Source organism: Staurois parvus, unplaced genomic scaffold (genome assembly GCF_062004578.1).
Source record: "Staurois parvus isolate SC_StPar_1 unplaced genomic scaffold, SC_StPar_1.0 ptg000081l, whole genome shotgun sequence".
Taxonomy (NCBI): domain Eukaryota; kingdom Metazoa; phylum Chordata; class Amphibia; order Anura; family Ranidae; genus Staurois; species Staurois parvus.
Genome location: NW_028317877.1, coordinates 1 through 22,987, shown reverse-complemented (window position 1 = coordinate 22,987; position 22,987 = coordinate 1). Strand labels below are relative to the sequence as shown.

The 22,987-nt window shown below is 41.0% G+C and overlaps 2 protein-coding genes across 2 annotated transcripts in view; one reads left to right on the top strand and one right to left on the bottom strand.

Moving 5' to 3' along the window:
• Positions 1 to 6,598, top strand: part of LOC149468631 (kinesin-like protein KIF28) — a 57,421-nt gene extending 50,823 nt beyond the window's left edge. The window contains exons 20-21 of the mRNA XM_089669828.1: positions 1,844 to 2,040; positions 6,254 to 6,598. Coding sequence (XP_089525954.1) covers positions 1,844 to 2,040; positions 6,254 to 6,415 — 359 coding nt within the window. The 3' untranslated portion in view covers positions 6,416 to 6,598. The remainder of the gene's footprint in view (positions 1 to 1,843; positions 2,041 to 6,253) is intronic.
• A 4,253-nt stretch (positions 6,599 to 10,851) lies between these two features.
• Positions 10,852 to 22,935, bottom strand: LOC149468630 (saccharopine dehydrogenase-like oxidoreductase). Its single transcript, XM_089669679.1, has 4 exons — positions 22,868 to 22,935; positions 19,409 to 19,520; positions 13,447 to 13,528; positions 10,852 to 11,155 (listed from the first exon to the last, which is right to left on the bottom strand). Exons 2-4 carry the CDS (start codon positions 19,518 to 19,520, stop codon positions 11,050 to 11,052), a joined length of 300 nt encoding a protein of 99 aa, XP_089525805.1. The 5' UTR covers positions 22,868 to 22,935; the 3' UTR covers positions 10,852 to 11,049.
• Between the last annotated feature and the right edge of the window lie 52 nt (positions 22,936 to 22,987).

Here is a 22,987-nt window from a genome sequence, read left to right as displayed (position 1 = left end):
TTCACAGAGGAGCTCTGAAATGTGGTGACTTCCACTGCACTGGGAAAATAAAAAGTATGACATGCAATACTTTTTTCAACGCACAGCAATGCAGTTTTGTGAACTGACACCATAAGAAACAAAGGCGAATTGCCTTGTCTTTGCTGTAGGACTGCGTTGGACAATGTTGCCCAGCTCATCACAACACAACACAAATGCTGTGTATGTGTGAAGATACCATTATTTTGTCCCTAATTAGAACCAGATATTTAATACAATGTTGCATTATTGTTTAAGCCCTGGTGACACTGATGACACACAGGTTTATTTACTAAAGTTGGAGTGTGCAAAATTGGGCTCACTTCTAACCTAACTTTGTTCAGTGAAGCTTTGGCAATAAAACCTGGAAACTGATTTGTTTCTATGCAGAAGTGAACCTGATTTTGCACTCTCCAGCTTTAGTAAATAAACCCATAAAGTCGCATGACAAGTCAAAACATATTTATTTTAAGGGGGGCCATCTTAATCAATGTAAATTAAGTCAATGTAAATAAGAGTAGTTAAACAGAAATCTAATCTGCATTTTCCAGGACAGTGAATCAGGAAGTAATTTAGAGACAGCTAACATTATGAAAAGGAGATCAGCAATAGCAGCCTATGTTCAGTTAAATATGCATCTGTAAATACAAAGTATTGCCAGAGGCGCCAAGTGCCATGGAAGGTCTCTTCTTTATTGCACAGAGTGGCTGTGACGTTCTTTATGTCCCTAAGTTCATTCACCTTGGAGAACCAGAGAGTGTGGGACGGTGGGCATACTTACACTGAAGGAGGATAAAGGCCATGTTAAGTAGCTGAATGGTGAGGTAGGCCTTATATTTCTTGATAGGTCTCCCTGACAAATGCAGGAGGCAGACCGCTGGGTCGTCATGTATATCCACATTGGAAAGTTGTTTGATTATGCCAGCTACCCCTCGCCAGAACGGTTGAAGCTTCAGGCATTGCCAGAAAATGTGGAAAAATGTGCCACTATCTGCCCCACAGCGCCAGCATGTACTAGAAAACAGTGTCAAAATGCAGTGACGGTTGGCGAGTACTCGATACCGAGTGAGGAGTTTATAATTGGTCTCTTGGACTTTAGATTTTTGGGCAAAGTGTAACATTTTTCCTTTGTTAAGCCATGAAAGACACACCTAAATCTGAAAATAACAGCCCATGTATTGCACTTAGGATAGGTTTTCTTTTTAAATTAAACTTCACTCATGAATTGCTGTCACATATGCCTGGGAGTCCATATCTAATCTGTTGGCAGATATACATTCTCCAAGTGGTAGTACGTTCTAACCAGGGGTGGACTGACCATTTGAAAACTCAGGCACTGCCCGAGGGCCCCGGGGTCAGTAGGGGGCCCCATGAGATGCCCCTGGTACCTTTTTCATAGTCTTTTTTGAGTTTGGGCAAGGACACAGGGGCCCCATGATCCCTATTGCCGGGGGCCCCATGAGTTGTCAGTCCACCCCTGGTTCTAACGCTTCAGTATTTACAAAACAACAAACTAGACAACTGTATATGACATCATTAAAAAAGGTGGTAAGAGACTTTGCGGAAGGATCATAAGGGCTCAGTAATCCTTAGAAGTTAAATCAACTCACATTTTACAAGATTGCCTAGAATGGGTAGCTGACCTTCTCCATGGAAGTATATTCAGTAGATTTTACAAAGTACCAGGCTGAATACTTACAATACAATATGTTTCAACATTTTGCAGTTACATACACAAAGCAGCAAATATTCAATGTATCCAGTAACATAGTTTCTTCTTTTCTGGATTTTATTAAAACGTGTTTGCTTTGTTCCTGCTTTTCAGGTTGTGATAAGGCTGTTAGAGGCCACAACAGCTCAGCTGCAAGTTCTCATTCTGCAGGTTCTTCGAAGGAAGTTGTGAGAACTCAGGTGCACAGGGCCAGCTATGATGCAGATTTTGCTAAAGCTCTTAAAGTTTTCTATCAAAGCATGAACACTATCCGAGGACATTTCCTACGGTTGAAACACTACAAGCCACCAGTAAGAACATTTAAAACTAATTTAGCAAATGCTCTGAGCAGAAAAGGATGTACTACTGTATATACAACTTTATTGTTTAGGAAGCACATTCAATTTAAATTAGAGACCATGTTGATGGGCTTTTGTTCACATCAGAGCTGTATCTCTCCTCAGGTAAGGCTATGGAATTGCAAAAGCAGTTTTCAAGCAGGTTCAAGAGTGTCAAATCCACCTGTCAGTGATTTCCAATTCCTCTCAGAAGCATCCCAAACCAATCTGCCCATAACCATCAGCTTGCCCTTAGAGTTACAGGTTGACATAGGCAGGATGAAGGAACAAGCAAGCTTACCTCTCTCAAGTACCTCACCAATGAGGTTGTCATCTTTGAGTTCCCCACTCTTCTTCTACAGAGCAGGCAGTAGGAACTGAAAATATATGGAACAAATAACCATAGAAGACATGAAACCCTCTTTTGGAATCAAGGGATTCAGCCAGCAACAGGGCGAGGACTAGCAGTTTATTGTGAGTGTGGAAAGGGGGAGGGGGGGGGAGGAGGAAGCACTGTTGCACGTTCTTTGTGCTACCTGCTTACTGGAATAGTCACGGTAGCATCACTAATCCTGTCAGCCAGGTCCTAGGAGAGGAGAAGAGAGCCGGGAGGAGGTGCCACTTGTGTTCTCTTTACCTCCCCCAGCTCTTCCCTCCTCACATTGTAGCGCAGCAGTATTACCAATCCGGTCACTGTAAGTGTTTACAGGAATACAAAAGTGCTGCAGAGGCAGGAAGGAGAAGCTGTGGGAGAGAAAGAACACAGCCCGCAGCAGAATAAATGTGTCCAGAAGAGGAGGAGACAGCCAGGAGGAAGTGTGGGTTGTGCTCTCTAGCCCCACCCAGCTCCTCCTTCCTGCCAGTGCAGTGCTCCTGTGTTGGTGTATACACGGTTGCCAGTTTGTTAGTACAGTATTGCTGGCAGATTAGGACTGTGCAGGGATTTGTTTACCTGCCTCCAACCCTAATCCACTTTTTGTCAGTTTACACCCCTGGCCACCTCCTCTTCAGACTGCTCCTGTCCAGCAGAAAATGGTAGGTAGGAGGCGTCTAAGCAAACCCTGCAAAGTACTGGTCTGACAGTGCGCCTGTATTAACAAGCTGGCAGCACTGTCCTCTGGAATCACTGGTATGAAAGGCTTTATCATAAGACCCATTCATTATTATGTATGAATGGGTTTGAAGGTAAACAAAGCCATTCATATGAATGTAGAAAGCTGAAGTGAGAACAAGGGTAGCTGATCTATTCCTTTCTGAGATCAGAACTATGAATGGATTTGCTTAAAAACAAACCAATCCATTCAAAAATGTAAATTAAAAAAATATATTTTACATACATAAACATAACTTTTAGGTCAGTCACTTTTTTTGTATATTTTTGTCGTATTTTACTTAACTTATTTTGAACAAAAATAAAAAAAGAGACACCAATATAAGCATGCATCCAGTGTTAAAATGGCAAAAATTGTCATTTTCAACCCTTTTTTCCTAATGTATTAGCTACTAAATACTTAAAAGTACAGTATAACTAAAGGCAAACCTTTTTTTCCAGTTTTGGATAGAATGGGAAGGGATAATTTCTGTCTGTGCCCCCATTAGGGAAATTCACCCCCCCTATTTGTTCTGTTTACCATCATCACCAAAAGTAAAAAGAAAATCCCAAATTCTGAGCTGACATCAGAATAAGAATAGAGCAGAAATCTTTTCATGGAGACATGAGTTCTGGTGACAACCTGTCATTCCCTCACTTTGAAGGGATTCCACTCACTTCCTGTTTCTGCTAGTTAAAGGAAATCACCCTATGGTATACAGATGGCCAAAAAAAAAAAACTAGGACGGGTTATAACCCTCCCTTACGCTATCCAAAATTAAAAATATTTTCTTTTAGTTATTCTTTAATCTATAGCTAGGTGATCTGACCTAAACAACCCATCGCTTCTCCCTAATTTTCACTATGATCCACTGCTATTCATACTCAATGCACGGAGATCAGCAGAAGCTGAGAATGCAGAAGTAGAAAGGTCCCTAGATGACATACGGTGCACTTCTGGGTCCAAATGAAACCTGACTGGCAGATCTGGAGCTGTACAGTGATACTGAGATAAATGGGTGTCTGCTGTGAGTGGGATCCCCTATACGCACAAATGGTGGGGTGGGGGGGGGGGACATTTCACATTTATTACTTAGTACCAGAGTACTATAACTATATTTCAACCAGGATCCGCATCCTCAATTCTCTTTATTTTTACAGTTTTACTTTGTAGAATTCAGTCAGCATATACTCCAACTAAGAATGTGATTTGCTTTCAATGAAAGAAATGGTTATGCATGGGAAACAATGGACAATCTATAGAAACAAAGTATGAGGAACGTTGCTTTATTTACTACGAATCTTCTATTCAGCAAACGGTGTAAAATATTGTCGAGAAGGCTGCCTTTAGATTGTGTCTTCTTTCAGGACTTTCATTTCAATACTAGAAGCTTTTATCTACTTATGTGCTATAGCAAATAGAATGCAATCCACATCAACATGTCCATTTGTACTACCAACCTTTGTGTACCAGTAAATGGAAAAGGTACAGTTGTGTTCAAAATAATAGCAGTGTGTTGAAAAAAGTGAATAAAGCTCAAAATCCTTCTAATAGCTTTTATTCCCATACACGCAAATGCATTGGGAACACTACACATTCTATTCCAAATCAAAACATGAAGAAAAATATATCAAATTTGTGTTGTTCCTCTAAACAAATTGAAGAAAAGTGAATATTAGACTGTTAAAAAAAATAGCAGTGTTTGTATTCTTCTTTACAAACTCAAACATTCACTATATAAACTGAAAAATGTTTGAAGATTTTGCTTTCCTTTGAATCACCTAATTAATATTTAGTTGTATAAGCACCGTTTCTGAGAACTGCTGTACATCTGTGTTGCATGGAGTCAGCCAACTTCTGGCACCTGTGAACAGGTATTCCAGCCCAGGATGATTGGACTACATTCCACAGTTCTTCTCTATTTCTTGGTTTTGCCTCAGAAACTGCATTTTTGATGTCACCCCACAAGTTTTCTATTGGATTAAGATCCGGGGATTGGGCTGGCCACTCCATAACGTCAATCTTGTTGGTCTGGAACCAAGATGTTTTCTGATGTATTCAAACTGATCCATGATCCCTGGTATGTGATAAATAGGCCCAACACCGTAGTATGAGAAACATCCCCATATCATGATGCTTGTGCAACCATGCTTCACTGTCTTCACAGTGTACTGTGGCTTGAATTCAGTGTTTGGGGGTCGTCTGACAAACTGTCTCCGGCCACTAGACCCAAAAAGAACAATCTTACTTTCATCAGTCCACCAAATGTTGCGCCATTTCTCTTTAGGCCAGTCAATGTGCTCTTTGGCAAATTGTAACCTCTTCAGCACATCTTTTTTTCAACAGTGGGACTTTGCGGGGGCTTCTTACAGATAGCTTGGCTTCACATAGGCATCTTCTAATTGTAACAGTACTCACAGGTAACTTTAGACCTTCTTTGATCTTCCTGGAGCTGATTGTTGGCTGAGTCCTTGCCATTTTGGCTATTCTATCCATTCGAATGGTAGTTTTTCGCTTTCTTCCACGTCTTTCAGGTTTTGGTTGCCATTTTAAAGCATTTGCGATCATTTTAGCGGGGCAGCCTATCATTTTCTGCACTTCTTTATATGTTTTCCCCTCTCCAATCAACTTTTTAATCAAGTGACGCTGTTTTTCTGAACAATGTCTGGAACGACCCATTTTCCTCAGAATTTCAGAGAGAAATGCACTGTAACCAGCATGTACAACATTTGCTGCCTTCCTTCCCTAAATAAGGGCAATAATTGCCATCTGTTTTTCAAAGAATGAATGACCTCACTAATAGAACTCCACACTGCTATTATTTTGAACATGCCCCTTTCAATTAGTGATTCAATTGCACAGAATCAGCAGCATGCATGTCATGACTGTTGGGTCTGTTGGATTTCTATTACTCTACTACACCTGCTAATAAATTATTTGCCATGTAGAAATATCATTTCTACCAAAAACAGTGACTGATCAGGTTAGTGATGTCTGACTGCTATTATTTTGAACACAACTGTATATGTACACTTAACTTAATGCCATTATATGGAGAATATGTGTATAAAACTCAAAGCACTTTTGTTTTCCAGGAAGAAGAGAACATTTATCTGCTGCGGCTTTTCACAGAGAAGCAGTCACAAATGTTCAAAGATTTTTGGCAACAACTTGAGTCTTGTATCTGCAAGCTGAAAAACGATGTTGCAGCCATTGTAAAGAAAAAAAGACAAGAGGTGGCATATAGCAGAAGCTGAGTTTAGAACAAAAAGGGAAACCACCAAGTATTTTATTTAGTTACATGTTCTCAAATTCCCATCAGGTAATAGTCTACTGAGTACCTTTACTTATTAATAGCATGCTCTGAGTGGAAAGAACAATTCTGATGAAAAAGCCAGGTGGCGCAGTAACAAGGTCTGTGCTCATTTCTGGTGGTGACAATAAAGGGTATTGTAGACTGGCTGAATGGCTCTCAGGTTGATTGAAATGTTCTCATGTTTAACTGGGTTTGAGTTTATCCTTTAAAAGTGTCTGGCTAGGAATTCAGGAACCTGTTAAAAGCTGGCAGCAACTGAGACACTGTACAGGAATCTATATTGTCAGGCAAAAAAAAAAATGCTACAGGTCTGTGCAACTCCTTGGTATTGAAAAGGGTATATAAAAGTATCTCTGCATGTCTGTAAAGGGGACCTGAGAAAAGTCAGCCAGAGCTTACACTCTTACCTTTAGAACAGGGGTGCTCAACCTGTGGCCCGCAAAGCCTTCTGATGTGGCCCACAACCTCAAACCAGGGAAGTACATGGCCAGGGTCAGCAACCCATTGATTGCAATCTGGGCTTGCCAACTCACCATCCCAGAGCATCAGAGTGCATCAAGCCAGCACTGGCACCGGAGGAAGCAGGCAGGTGCAGAGGGAGCAGGAGCAGCATAAGAGGATGCTTGCTTTGTAGCACCAGCTCCTGTCCCAGGCGGAGTAATTTCAAGTGCACTTTGCCTGGGAGCTTTTTGGCAGCCTGAAGAGCAATGCCAGTAGAAGCTGGAAAAGAAGGTCAATGTACTAAACCACACATACACTGCGTTTTGCAATGGGCATATTAGCACAAAAGGGTTAACAACTATAAGGCTGCTTTCACACTGATCAATGGGGGCAGCGCAGGCTCTGGCGGGTTAGCTGCACTGAGCATTAGGCTTCCTATTATATGGTGCAGGTTTGGTGCACGTTCTGAAAGTGCACCAAAACTCCTGAATGCAGGAGTTTTGGTAGGCTTAAAAACTGCATCAGTGTGAAAGCAGCCTTGTAGGCGGCTCAGGACAGTAAGACTTTGTTTACATTTGCGGTCGGGGGGGTCAGTAAAACCACCCTACAGTTGAGACGTGTTATTGCCGCCATCACCCCCCAACCACTGGTGTAGCATCAGGGGTCACAATGGCATCGTATTCTCTTTTACATTGGGACAGGAGGGGCCACATATAAAGGACCGATCCTCTCCATTTTCCTCCTGAAGCTACTAAAAACTGGCTTCTCATCCTCCTCCTCAAGCTGGCATTCAGCAGTTGCAAGAGGAAAAAAAAATGTTCATTATGCTATTCAAAATAAAAAATGTGAAATGCATTGTTGCTCCCGACCTGTTACCAAATCTCTTAAGTGGCCCTCGCTGTTTAAAAGGTTGAGGACCCCTGCTTTAGAGCGTGGGTAGAAAGGGCAAAGATGACCGACTTCCATCTGAGGAACATGGGATGTCCTAAGCTAAATAAAGCTGCTTTTGCATTTTTTTTTTTTTTTTTAATTGTTTAACCACTTGCCTACAGGGCACTTATACCTCCTTCCTGCCCAGGCCAGTTTTCAGCTTTTAAAGCTGTTGCACTTTGAATGACAATTGTGCGGTCATGCAACACTGTACCCATATGAAATTTGTAGCATTTTTTTGAGACAGATAGACCTTTCTTTTGGTGGTATTAATATTATATGTGGCATTGATGTGCACTGGTAGGCACTGATATGTAGCATGGATGAGGCACTGGCAGGTGACAGCTCGTTAGGAGAGAAATGCCGATAACCGGCATTTCCCTATTTACATGGGAACAGCTGTGATTGGACACAGCTGATCACATGACCGAGTCGACCTTTTCGGCTCTTTCCGTTGATCGGTGGTGCACTGTGTCCGAGCGACACAGTGCACCACCGATCGCCGCGCATGTGCGGTTAGAGTGGGAGGACGTCATATGACGTCCTCCCAGAATGAGAGGACCGCCTTGCGCCTGTCATTACCTTATATGGCGGGTGGGATGCGGTTAAGGAGAAAAGCCGTAATGAAAAAAATGCCAGTGTGCACAAATTTGTGGCCAAGAATCAGAACTGGCAGAATGTTTGAGAACATGTCTGCAGCTCCTTGAAATACATAATGGCCAAACCTCCTAACTATGCCACAAATATTACAGGGATAAGAAACTTTTGTATTCCAGCTGTGGTGAAACTGCAAATCCCATGAGGCACTGCACAGCCAGACCTCTGAGGGTAATTTCAGTAATGTTCTGGCATTTAGTGTACTATTCATCTGATGGCTATATTACCCCTGGTATAGCTCTAGCTATGCCAGAAGAGAAATGGCTAATTCATCCAAGACAAAATTGATTTAAGCTCTGTGTAGGGTCACCAAAAGGGACATGCCATGCCTCCCAAGCATTCCTCAAAATAAGAGGGGTGAAAAAGTGTATTCAGCTTGACGTGCAGACACAAGCACTTTGCCAACTGTCAGCTGGCCACTCCATAATGTCAATCTTGTTGGTCTGGAACCAAGACGTTGCACGTTTATTGGTGTGTTTGGGGTTGTTGTCTTGTTGGAACACCCATTTCAAGGGCATTTCCTCTTCAGCATAACCTCTTCAAGTATTCTGATGTATTCAAACTGATCCATGATCCCTGGTATGCGATAAATAGGCCCAATACCGTAATATGAGAAACATCCCCATATCATGATGCTTGCGCAACCATGCTTCACTGTCTTCACAGTGTACTGTGGCTTGAATTCAGTGTTTGGGGGTCGTCTGACAAACTGTCTCCGGCCACTAGACCCAAAAAGAACAATCTTACTTTCATCAGTCCACAAAATGTTGCGCCATTTCTCTTTAGGCCAGTCAATGTGCTCTTTGGCAAAATTGTAGTTTTTTGCTTTCTTCCACGTCTTTCAGGTTTTGGTTGCCATTTTAAAGCATTTGCGATCATTTTAGCTGAGCAGCCTGTAATTTTCTGCACTTCTTTATATGTTTTCCCCTCTCCAATCAACTTTTTAACTACTTGCCAACCGCAGATAGCCGAATGACGGCTACATTGCGGCCGGCTAGTTCTGGGAGGGCGTCATATGACGTCCTCCCAGAAAGCGCTCTCCTGCGCGCCCCGGGTCCTACGGATACAGCTGATCACGTGATGTGGTAAAAGGCCAATCACAGCGGCCTTTTACCACATGATCAGCCGTGTCCAATGACACGCTGATCACCGGGAAATGCAATTGCCAGTTCTTGGCTGCACTTTCCTCATGCTGTCAGAGCGTGAGGAAAGCACTGCCAAGAACCGGCAGTTGTCAGAGCAGGGATCGGCACCGATCATCAGGGCACTGTTGATTAGTGCCCTGATGATCGGCACCCAGCAGCGCCGCCCACCTGTGCCCAGCAGTGCCACCCACTAGCTCCGCCCACCTACCAGTGCCCAGCAGTGGCACCCACTAGTGCCCACCAATGCAGCCCAGCAGTGCTGCCCAGTCTGTGCCCCACGGTTCTGCCAGTCAGTGCCACCAGTCAGTGCCCAGCAGTGAAATCAGTCAGTGCCACCTATTAGTGCTTTCTATCAGTACCCATCATCAGTGCCGCCTATCCGTGACACCTCAGTGATGCCTACAAGTGCCGCCTCATTAGTGCTGCCTCATCAACGCACATCAGTGAAGGAGGAAAATTACCTGTCTGAAAAATGTTATCATAGAAACAAAGAAACATTTTTTCTTCAAATTTTTTGCACACTTTGTTTACAGCGCAGAAAGTAAAGCACCCAGCGGCAATTAAATACCACCAAAAGAAAGCTCTATTTGTGAGAAACAAATGATAAAAATTTCATATGTGTATAATCTTGCATGACCGCGCAATTGTCAAAGTGCGACAGCGCTGAAATCTGAAAATTGGCCTGGTAAAGAAGGGGGTATAAGTGCCCGGTAGGCAAGTGGTTAATCAAGGTACGCTGTTCTTCTGAGCAATGTCTGGAACAACCCATTTTCCTCAAAATTTCAGAGAGAAATGCACTGTAACCAGCATGTGCAACATTTGCTGCCTTCCTTCCTTAAATAGGGGCAATAATTGCCACCTGTTTTTCAAAGAATGAATGACCTCACTAATAGAACTCCACACTGCTATTATTTTGAACATGCCCCTTTCAATTAGTGATTCAATTACACAGAATCAGCAGCATGCATGTCATGACTGTTGGGTCTGTTGGATTTCTATTACTCTACTACACCTGCTAGTAAATTTGCATAGTGGGCCCCAGTACTTAACCACTCTTCACAGACATAAGGTTTGTGGGCTTCAGTCAGTGTCACAACATATGAAGACAGACAGAGTTCCCAACCAATTGCCTGTTGGAAATATGTATGTTTGTTTAATGCCAACCGTATAAGAAGAAATAAACAAGACGTCACACACGGGAACATATATTACAATATTTTATAGGCTGAACAATTACTGTAAAGCATAGGTATGAAAAATACAGAAAGCATTCTGTTATTCCATTTATTAGTGCAATTAGCTTCATCATACATATAAAAGACAGAAAGCATTATACATATTTAAGTCTAAGTGCTCTAGTTACCCTCTAGTCATGCAAGTAGCATCAGTGCCAACAAAATGCTCACATCTCACTCTTGCTAATGACATTAAAGTGAATGCCAGCTTTGTTCAGTCGGTCAATAAGCTTGGTTTTGGAAAATGCTGCTCCAGGTGTGAAAACACCTCCCCTAGAAAACAAAGTTTACTTTATCAAAAATAATTCACCAGATATAGCACTTAGATATAGCACAGTCAGTTTCAGTCTCTTCTACAGGGGAGGATACAAAATAGAATAAGACCTTACTCCCATCAAAGACACTCTCCTGTTCTCCAGAAAATACACTCGAGACAAAATGTGGATTTAGTACACAAGGTCAGTGTATAATTTTAGGTTATTGAAATTAGACTTAGGACTTCTGTCCTAGCTAAGTAAGGAGTTTTCCTTCTCCTTGGGCATCCTGCCTCAAAGAGCCTTCTGCAGTTATGGTATTAACTGTATATGCATTTTGTATAGGATCATGATTGGGCATTTATCCCTCCAACTTATTGTTTTTATCTCATACGCCTTTGGCTGATGGAGTTGGTTGACATGGTCTTGGATGTGTAACAGGACAATTACAGGTCTACTTTTGTAAAAAAAAAAAAGTATGTGAAATAGGATTCATATAACAAAAAATGTGCTTAATTTCTCCGGTCAAATGTAAAACACAAATCACAAAATAGCAAATTCTAACAAATGTCTCTCCACACAACTCAGCATTTGTTGTACAGTTGTGGCCAAAATTATTCAACCCCCAATGCTGTAAAGGGGTTTAGGGACTATAGTGTACATTTGGAATTGTATTCAGAATCAAATCCTACAAGGACGTTGTAACTACCCAAATGCAACTAAAATGACATCAATTGTTTATGTAATACAGTAGTAAATGGTTCTTATGTGGTTTCTTCATTGCCACAATTATTCAACCCCTTAAAGACTACCACTCTGAAGAACAGAGGTTCATACAGGTGCTTTCCATCAGGTATTGAAAACACCTGTGGATGTCACCGAGCAGCAATCAAGCATAATAAGCACCAATTAGGCAGCTTTAAAATGACTGTGATACTCAGCTCCTTCTAGACATTTACTGGTGTGGTTACAAACATGGTGAAGGCAAGAGAATGGTCCAGGAAGACAAGAGAAGAGGTGATTTCTCTTCACAGGAAGGGCAATGGCTATAAGAAGATTGCAAAGATGTTAAACATACCAAGAGACACCTTAGGAAGCATCATTCGCAAATTCAAGGCAAAGGGCACTGTTGAAACGCTACCTGGTCGTGGCAGAAAGAAGATGCTGACTTCGACTGCTGTGCGCTACCTGAAGCGTAGAGTGGAGAGAAGTCCCCGTGTGACTGCTGAGGAACTGAGAAAAGATTTGTCAGATGTGGGTACAGAAGTTTCAGCCCAGACAATAAGACGCACACTGCGTAATGAAGGCCTCCGTGCCAGAACTCCCAGGCGTACCCCCTTGCTGTCTCCAAAGAATAAGAAGAGTCGACTGCAGTATGCCAAAAGCCATGTGGACAAACCACAAAAGTTGTGGGATAGTGTTCTGTGGACTGATGAAACAAAATTAGAACTGTTTGGGCCCATGGATCAACGCTATGTTTGGAGGAGGAAGAACAAGGCCTATGATGAAAAGAACACCTTGCCTACTGTGAAGCATGGTGGAGGGTCAATCATGCTTTGGGGCTGTTTTGCTTCTGCAGGTACAGGGAAGCTTCAGCGTGTGCAAGGTACCATGAATTCTCTTCAGTACCAGGAGATATTGGATGGAAACGTGATGCAGTCCGTCACACACCTGAGGCTTGGGAGACGTTGGACCTTTCAACAGGACAATGATCCCAAGCATACCTCCAAGTCCACTAGAGCATGGTTGCAGAGGAAAGGCTGGAACATTTTGGAGTGGCCATCGCAGTCACCAGACTTAAATCCGATTGAGAACCTCTGGTGGGACTTAAAGAAAGCAGTTGCAGTGCGCAAGCCTAAGAATGTGACTGAACTGGAGGCCTTTGCCCATGAAGAATGGGCGAAGATACCCGTAGATCGCTGCAAGACACTTGTGTCAAGCTATGCTTCACGTTTAAAAGCTGTTATAACTGTAAAAGGATGCTGTACTAAGTACTAAGATTGAATGTCACTTGGGGGTTGAATAAAACTGATAATGCTGTGAGCACAGAAAAGACATTTGTGGTTATTTCATTATAACTGTTATGTTATATTTGTCTGACCTACAAGTGCCTCTTTAATGTAAATGTAAGCAAGATGACTGAATGATCAAAAGCAATGTCAAACTGGCCAAAACACTCAATTTCAGTGGGGGTTGAATAATTTTGGCCACAACTGTACATACAAGAGAAGTAATAAATGACCCAATAACACACAGCTCTGTAAAAGGAATAATGCCACAGAAGAATCCTACCCATGACAACACACAAACCTTTTTGGAAGAGAGTCTGTTTCCTTTAAAATAGTTAGTCCAACTTGTACCATTGCAATTGGTGTGGCAACGTAGGCAACTTCTGTGAAGTGAAGAAACATTGAATTCAATTATAAAATGATGTATGCATCACTTGGGGAGCTTTACAGAATATGTATTAAGTAAAAAAAAGACCAAAACAAATATAAACCTTGCCTTTTCAATTACCTAAGGAAATATCAGATCCGGAATTGAAAATCTGAACTTGTGAGAACAAATTTTCATTCTTTACATCAGGCATATCAAATTTGAATAAAACAGTGAACTAAATTGGGTCTACTGATCAACTGATCTTAAACCCTCAGCCTTATGTGACAAAGACAGAGCAATCCTTATTTATCCGTACACGGTGCTGATACAGCAATACGTCTCAAAGTGTTACTAAACCCAGGAACCTGCATTCACTATATCTGTGACCTCTCAGTACACAGAACATGGAAATGCAATTATTTTAGTAAACATTTTAGTAAATATAAATTGCTAAATACCTTTTAACATCAGAAGTAAGAGCAGTCTTATGACTGCTATCAGTGTCCAGTAGAGCACTTGTAGTAGTTTTCATTCTCCCCCGATTTTCCTTATGAGGCTGCATAACCCCTGACCTTCTCTCTGGACAGCGCTGATTGGCCCTGTGCTGGTCACATACATGCTCCCAAGAAAACTCTCTAGCAATACACACTAAACTGAGCTTGTGCAGCTTGTCTCCAAGGCTCCGTTCTATCAGCCGATGGATGGGGGACAGTAGAAAGGGAGGATCCAAGAAGAAAAGATCAAATATCCTTTTTACACAATATGGAGGATTAACCCCTTTGGTTCCACAGAGTATAACAAGCATACTTTACTGCATATACAGACTGATTTTATTGTTATCGGTTTAGTAACACTTTAAGTGCTGCAAAGACTGTTACATAGATAGAAGGCTCCTCTAGGTGAAGCAGTCCTTCTGGCCCTCGGATTTCTCTTAGAGCAGTGGGTAAAGTGTTAAAAGTAGACCTGAACTCAATAAGTATAGGGAGCATTCAGAAATGTTAACTATGCCTAAGTAGCATCCTAAAAATACATTTTTATCTCCATGTCATCCTGAAGAATATCACAGTGCACTTGCTGGTATGTGGGGGGGGGGGGGCTTAGGCACTACTGCATCTACAGTCTCATAAATGTACACAGTACACTCAGCAGCCACTTTATTAGGTACAGCTTGCAAGTACCGTGTTGGACCCCCTTTTGCCTTCAGAACTGCCTTAATTCTTCGTGGCATAGATTCAAAAAGGTGTTGGAAACATTCCTGAGATTTTGGTCCATATTGACATTATGGCATCACACAGTTCTGCAAATTTGTTGGCTTGACATCCATGATGCAAATCTCCTGTTCCGCCACATCCCAAAGCTACTCTATTGGATTGAGATCTAGTGGCTGTGGAGGCCATTGGAGTACAGTGAACTCATTGTCATGTTCAAGAAACCAGTTTGAGATGATTTGAGCCTTGTGACATGGTGCATTATCTTGATGAAGTTGTCAGAACGTTAGCTCTGACAAAAAAATTACTCCAGATCCCTTCCCGTTTTCATAAATTATATACTGATTACGCAGATTCCCTACAAATTTTCATAAACCAACCAATAACCCGAGTTCTTTTTTTGCGCTAATTTGAAGACTAAATAAAAAGCAATAATGTGCAAAAATATATTAATAATAAACATCAGTGCAAAATGGTAATTCAAAATAGAATTAGTGATGATAAATAATCAAATCAAAATAGCAGTTCAATTATCTAATAAAAAATAATGGTTACAAATTCAAAGCAACAAATACAGGTGAATCTTAAAAAATTAGAATATTGTGCAAAAGTTCATTTATTTCAGTAAAGCAACTTAAAAAGTGAAATATATGAGATAGACTCATTACATGCAAAGCAAGATAGTTCAAGCCGTGATTTGTCATAATTGTGATGATTATGGCTTACAGCTCATGAAAACCCCAAATCCACAATCTCAGAAAATTAGATTACATGCAATCAATAAAACAAGGATTGTACATAGAACAATATCGGACCTCTGAAAAGTAGAAGCATGCATATGTACTCAGTACTTGGTTTGGCCCCCTTTTGCAGCAATTACTGCCTCAATGCGGCGTGGCATGGAAGCTATCAGCCTGTGGCACTGCTGAGGTGTTATGGAAGACCAGGATGCTTCAATAGCGGCCTTCAGCTCTTCTGCATTGTTCGGTCTCATGTCTCTCATCTTTCTCTTGGCAATGCCCCATAGATACTCTATGGGGTTCAGGTCAGGCGAGTTTGCTGGCCAATCAAGCACAGTAATCCCACGGTCATTGAACCAGGTTTTGGTGCTTTTGGCAGTGTGGGCAGGTGCCAAGTCCTGCTGGAAAATGAAGTCAGCTTCCCCATAAAGCTAGTCTGTGGAAGGAAGCATGAAGTGCTCCAAAATCTCCTGGTAGACGGCTGCGTTGACCCTGGACTTCATGAAGCACAGTGCACCAACACCAGCAGATGACATGGCTCCCCAAATCAACACGGACTGTGGAAACTTCACACTGGACTTCAAGCATCTTGCAGTGTGTGCCTCTCCATTCTTCCTCCATACTCTGGGTCCTTGGTTTCCAAATGAGATGCAAAAGTTGCTCTCATTAGAAAAGAGGACTTTGGACCACTGAGCAACAGACCAGGTCTGTTTTTCTTTAGCCCAGGTAAGACGCTTCTGACTTTGTTGTTCAGGAGCAGCTTGACGAGGAATATGACATTTGAAGCCCATGTCAAGGATCCGTCTGTGTGTGGTGGCTCTTGATGCACTGACTCCAGCCTCAGTCCACTCCTTGTGAAAGTCCCCAACACTTTGAATGACCTTTTCCTGAAAATCCTCTCCAGGCTACGGTCATCCCTGCTGCTTGTGCACCTTTTTCTTCTACACTTTTCCCTTCCACATAACTTTCTATTAATGTGCTTTGATACAGCACTTTGGGAACATCCAACTTCTTTTGCAATTACCTTTTGAGGCTTTCCCTCCTTATGGAAGGTGTCAATGATGGTTTTCTGCACAACTGTCAGGTCAGCAGTCTTTCCCATGATTGTGATTCCTACTGAACCAGACTGAGAGACCATTTAAAGGCTCAGGAACTCTTTGCAGGTGTTATGGCTTAATTAGCTGATTAGAGTGGGACACTTTGAGCCTAGAATATTGAACCTTTTCACAATATTCTATTTTTCTGAGACTGTGGATTTGGGGTTTTCATGAGCTGTAAGCCATAATCATCACAATTATTACAAATCACGGCTTGAACTATCTTGCTTTGCATGTAATGAGTCTCATATATTAGTTTCACCTTTTAAGTTGCATTACTGAAATAAATGAACTTTTGCACGATACTCTAATTTTTGGAGTTTCACCTGCATTGTCTAAAAAAAAAATGCAGCGCATGAAACTCAGTAACTCAGCAAAGGGTATGCATATTGAACACATGATCTCACAAATGTTCCCTAAGTTGTCTATTTTGTTATAGAACACCAACTAAACCATTGACTAGAAGCTGAAATCAGCTTCGAGGATATTTAAAAAAGAATCCCCCCCCCCCCCCCCCCCCCCCCCCAAAGGATAGAAATGAAGATAATTCATACTGCAGTTCAAATTCTTCCAGTGCTAACCATAACCGTTATCAGTCTAAATGGTTTAGCTGGAGATATAAAGTGAGTGCCAACTGCCTGCAGAAAAATGAAAGTTACACGTTATCAAGATAGATTCTATAGTATAGTGATGTCAGCTTTAGGTCAGCTCACTTTTGTGTGTGTCTGTTGTCTCCTGTCTTTGCTTCCCCTTGTTCCAACTATCTCCTAGCTTTTATCACCAAAAAAAACCCTAGGCGGGCAATAATAAGAATTTTGGATTTTTCCTAAAAACTCCTGTTCCATGTCAAGAGTTAAACTTCTAACATTCAGCTTGTTAGAAGGCTATAAACTTAAGAGATAATCACTCTTTTGACAGAACTGGTTAGATAAACTCGGACTAGTGTCACTTAAAATATAATGTATTACCTAAGAGATGATGAAAACATTTCTATCTATACATCTTACAGACATTCGCTGAGGTCATTTGTACTGAGATTTCTTATTTACCTAAATTCTTCCGTTGCATACAGATGTAACAAATAATTATTTTGAGTTTATTATAATGTTGAAAACATAATATCCAAAATATATACCAATATGTATCCATAATATATCAATATGTATTAATTGCTAAAACCAATTAATACAGATAAGATAGGAATATAAAAATCAAATTACTTAATTTGGTAAATCATCACCTCATGCAATAATAATAAAATTGATATTTTTGATTACAATAGTCCTGTCTAATAAGAACACCATATACAAGGTAAATTTTATTATGAGCTCTTTTCCAGATGTTGATGAAAAAATCCCCCATCATGAACACTTCTCTCCTCTTTGTTAAGTCCGAGACATGGCCTCCTCAATTAATCTTGCAAACGGATACCATGATCAGTCCTCATCTCATGACTGACTGGTACAACCATACCCCCCAAATTTACAACCTGGGAGAGTCTTTGCTCAGAAACCATGAACTTAAATTCACCTTGTATACTAATAGAATATAAAGAACAAAATGGCTTCCAGTATACCCATGTTCCATTGTGTAGGAATGATATGTTCAGGCCTTACAGTTGAATTCTGTAAGCACAGAATAGTTCCAACAAAACAGCCATCAGAAGATGGGTACACTGTAGTCATAAAGGGATGGTCATGGTCAGCAACAATACTCAGGTAGGTCGTGGCGTTTAAATGATGCTCAGTTGGTACTAAGGGGCCCAAAGTGTGCCAAGAAAAAATCCCTCACACCAACACACCATCAGCCTGAACCGTTGATACAAAGCTGGATGGATCCATGTCTTCATGTTTACGCCAAATTCTGACCCTACCATCTGAATGACGCAGCTGAAATCGAGACCCATCAGACCAGGCAACAGTTTTCCAATCTTTTATTGTCCAATTCTGGTGAGGCTGTGCAAATTTTAGCCTCCGTTTCCTGTTCTTAGCTGACAGGAGTAGCACCTGGTGTGGTCTTCTGCTGCTGTAGCCCATCTTCTTCAAGGTTCGAAGTGTTGTGCGTTCAGAGATGCTATTCTGCATACCTTGGTTGTAACAAATGGTTTTTGGAGTTACGGTTTCCTATCATCTCGAACCAGTCTGCCCATTCTCCTCTGACCTCAACAAGGCATTTCCATTCACACAACTGCCGCTCACTGGATAGTTTCTCTTTTTCGGACCCTTCCCTGTAAACCCTAGAGATGGCTGTGCGTAAAAATCCCAGTAGATCAGCAGTTTTTGAAATACTCAGAAAAGCCCGTCTGCCACCAACAGCCATGCCACGTTCAAAGTCACTTAAATGCCTTTTATTCCCCCATTCTGATGTTTGGTTTGAACTTCAGCAAGTCGTCTTTACCACATCTGGATGCCTAAATGCACTGAGCTGCTGCCATGTGATTGGCTGATTAGCAATTTGTGTAACAAGCAATTGAACAGGTGTACCTAATAAAGTGGCCAGTGAGTGTATATGCAAATGTGAAATCCAAGTCACTGATGCCAACATCTGCTAGTCTCAGGAGATTTGGAGTAGAATTTAGTGAGGTCACTACTGTGCTGCTCACTTCTCTCCTCTCTGAAGGCTCTGACAAGAAGAAAAGCCCACCCTCTACCATGAAAGTCTCCATCACACAGAACAAATCATGGTATATCAGTAATGGGGAAAATAAGAGATGTGGAGGAGCCAAAGCCAGTTCTGTGACTAGTCCATTGCTGCCTGCCTTTTTTTAGTCGTGTGCAAGATGCCACTTCCTAGTGAATTTGGCCGTTACTAAGCCATTTCTAAACAAAAGGAGGAAACAAAGTTTTACCTGGTCCCGAAACCTGTGTACATATTTTTATATTTGGCTTTCCTTGCTGGAGATCCTGGTCTTGACTGTAGCCCTCACCAAAGAATGTCATTGTAAAAGAGGATTCTGCCATCTGTGAACATATCAAATATGATACTGCAAAAATCATTTTGTTTGGACACTTAAAAGCTAAATTTGTTGCAACTGCTGAAATGAATATACAGACCAAACCATAAAAATCAGCACACATGCATATGAAATGCATAGAACAGTGTTAGCAGGATTCAAAAACAAACATTCCTAGTCCTGGGCACCTTTGCATGCTTGATTGATCGTTTCAGGATTTCCCTTCTTTGTTGTTGCTTATATATAATCTGATATTTATACAAATACTACACTAAGCTAAAATACATCAATAGTCCATCTCTTCTTTATAATCACTAAAGTAAAAGCACAGAGGGTTACTTTCTAGTTTTAACTCCTTCCCACCAAGCAATCACATATGTGCGGCCTCACGGAAGTGGCTCATTATCCGTAGGCCTGCATATAAGTGTTTCTGTGTTTGTGTTGAGAGCACATTGCACAGCTGCTCCCAGAACAGAGACCGAGCGGTCACTGACAAAAATGGGTCTCGTACTAACAACCGGAAATACAAGTTCTCAATCACATGATCACTGTGAGAACCTGTGATTGGTTATCACAGTGATCAGTCGCTGTACAGTCCACCCCTCTGTTTTTTCACTTCTTGAATGAAGGAAAATATACAATGCATCTTTTTCCTTGCTAGAAGAGAAAAATGTAAAACAAGGAAAAAAAAAAAAAAAAAAGCATAAAATGGCTAGATCAGGGCTTGACCTAGGTCTATGTCACTGTTCAGATTACGGTCAATGTTTTAGGTAGGATTAAAAAAAAAAAAAAAAAAGGCATAAAACACATTTTTCAATTTAGTATCATTGTTAGTGTGTTTTAGTTAGGATATTTAAAATAAGAGCAAAAAAAAAAAAAAAACAGTACTATTGTTTATGGGCCCTACTATGGATACAAAAAACAAAAAATATTGCTGCAACTGTCATGAGCAGGGGGAATTTATTTTGGGTTGTTCTTTGGTGGTAGGTCATGCTACTGGCAAGAATTATTCAACTACATTTTAAAAAAAATTATAATTGTTTTCTTTAAACTATATTGTGCCAGTTTTACCAAGATATGTCAAAGCTGCAAAACTGTGTTCATACATTAAAATTTGTTTTACCTTCCATAATGAAGGGGTTAAAGAAAACCTGCAATTGGGTAGTGGGGAGAGCAAAAAAAAAAAAAAAAGGGTACACATCCTTCCACAAGCGGAAGAAAAACACGTGACCACATAATCCTATGGAACTCTTCACACTGATCTATTGCGGGTTTGCTGCATTTTTGGTGTGGTTAAAAAAAAAAATGCACCTCCCCGTTGAAGTTAATGGAAAATGCATCAAAGACGCACCTGCATTGTGTTTCTAGTGCGGTTTTGGAGTCACATGCCCTGTAAAAACGCACCACAAATGCCACATTTTTGCTACAGATCAGTGTGAAAGTAGCCATACCTAGAGGTCCAACTGAACTTTCAGCTTGAATCCGTTAAATACATTCCGGGTGTATAAAAACAAAGAGGTGCAAAGTCACACACCATGCTTCCTGCAGAGTTAGAGCTAGAGTTCTCCAATCAGATGAGAGCATAAGCAAAGGTGATTGCGCAGCTATAGGTCTAACTTAGCAGGGAGCACGCAGGACCTCTGCACAGAGTAAACACAGACAGTAAGGCTGGCTTAACACAAGTCAATACTCCGAAAAGTGATCCACAGTTGATCGCTTTTCAGAGTTTGGCTAAGCAGCTGCTGTCATGCATTTAAGGAGGCGATGCTACTACCTCCTGAATGCCCTTTTTATTTTTCTGAACACAGCCTCATTGACTAGACTTTAAAAATGTGAGTTTTTCAGCGTTTAGCTGCGTCTTTCGCAGTTTCTAAACGTCCAAAAACACTGGTTTGTTGCGATTTACTGCATTAAGAGCGTTTTTACAGCTAAAAAGCTCCTCTAGAAACCCAGCCAAAAAATTTGATTACAGTCTATGTGTACATGGACACATAGGATAACATGCTGGGGGGGTTTACTAGCTGTAGAAAAAAAAACGTCAAAAGCCAGAAACAGCAGCTGTAAAAAATGTCCAGTGTGCATGACGACGAACAGGCAAGTTTCTCATTCAATTTGCCACGCTCGCAATACAAAGCATCACAGCCATGGCATGTGAACAGCCTCCTATGGTAAGATTTTACACTTTAGGTGGGTGGCTGAGAGTGGTAAAACCGCAGCTCAGCCATCCGTTTTTAACTCCCCCCAGCATCCAATTTTCAGTACTTTCTACTTGGCCTTTAGTTGATTTTTCAAGTAAAAGAACTGTAAGACTTTGATCACTTGTGTATTGATGCAGCCAGAATATATTTAGTTGATTGAGACTGAAAGGTCAGTTGGGCTTCAACTTGGCCTCTGCTCTGCCTGCTGCCACCCAGAAAAAAATGCCAACAAATAATCCTCAAGGATTGCGTACTGGGCTGTGGCAGGATAGGGGTAATAGTACATGTCCTCAGTACCAGGATTTCGAGCCAAGTATCAGTCATAACAAGGATGGTTGTCATAGGGTCAAGTCTAGGCTTAGGCACTAGAGGTTGCCCAACACATAGTTGGGTATTTATTTCTTTGCTCTATAGTTATGAAAATATTTTCCATTTCATTATAGGGGCAAACAGATGAAAAGCACCATCTGTCCACCCTCAGACAACAAAATCCTCTCACACTTCCCCTAAGCATGAACTAGTGGTATTGTGGAATTATTGACATTTAGCCAAAGAGAGCCAGGGTAAGCATAAGGTTTTCCAACCTGTCTGATAGCCTCTTCCACAGTTTAGTGAAAACTAATGGATCAAGACACTATCATTTAATGTGCATGGGATCATTTACCATTCCCTACTTGCTGTACTTGGCTGCATAAGAAAAAAATAAATAAATAAAATCAAGCTGCACAGAAACATGGTGTAAACGTTGTACCTGCGGTTTATTTACCGCTCCCCACTCCTAGAACTTCCAAAATTTTGCCTGCAAACAATTAGTCAGAATATACAGGTCTTCTGTCTTCTACAGGCACAAAACATATCAATTTAAATAAACTGGAAACTGAGAACTTCTAAAAAGGATGAAAAAAAAATATATATATTTTATCTGATAACAGCATGTGCCATCAGCACTACTATTGCTACCTTACTTCACCAGGACAAGAGCAAATTGGTCCCAATATTGTAGCCATAAATTGCAAAAAATATTTTGCTGTTCATTAAAAAACAAACATGCAACTGCTACAATTTTGTGTAAAAAAAAAATATATATATATATATTACTTTAAACAGATTTCATGAAAAAGAAACGCAATATATTATATATGCGCATTTTGGTTACCTGTTTTGGTGTTGGTCCCTCTTTGGAGAAATAGCCAAAGGAAAAAAATTTGGGGTACTGTTAAAACAATAAACACAAATTGAAACGTAAGACAGGATTATCTTCTTTTTAGTACATACG

Excerpts from the sequence above, each read along its gene's own strand:
- LOC149468630 (XM_089669679.1), bottom strand. The coding sequence starts at position 19,520 with ATGGCAGAATCCTCTTTTACAATGACATTCTTTGGTGAGGGCTACAGT. Across the intron at positions 13,529-19,408 it reads TACACAGGTTTCGGGACCAG|AAGTTGCCTACGTTGCCACA; the intron begins GTAAAACTTTGT and ends TTCACTTCACAG. Across the intron at positions 11,156-13,446 it reads ACAGACTCTCTTCCAAAAAG|GGGAGGTGTTTTCACACCTG; the intron begins GTTTGTGTGTTG and ends TTTGTTTTCTAG.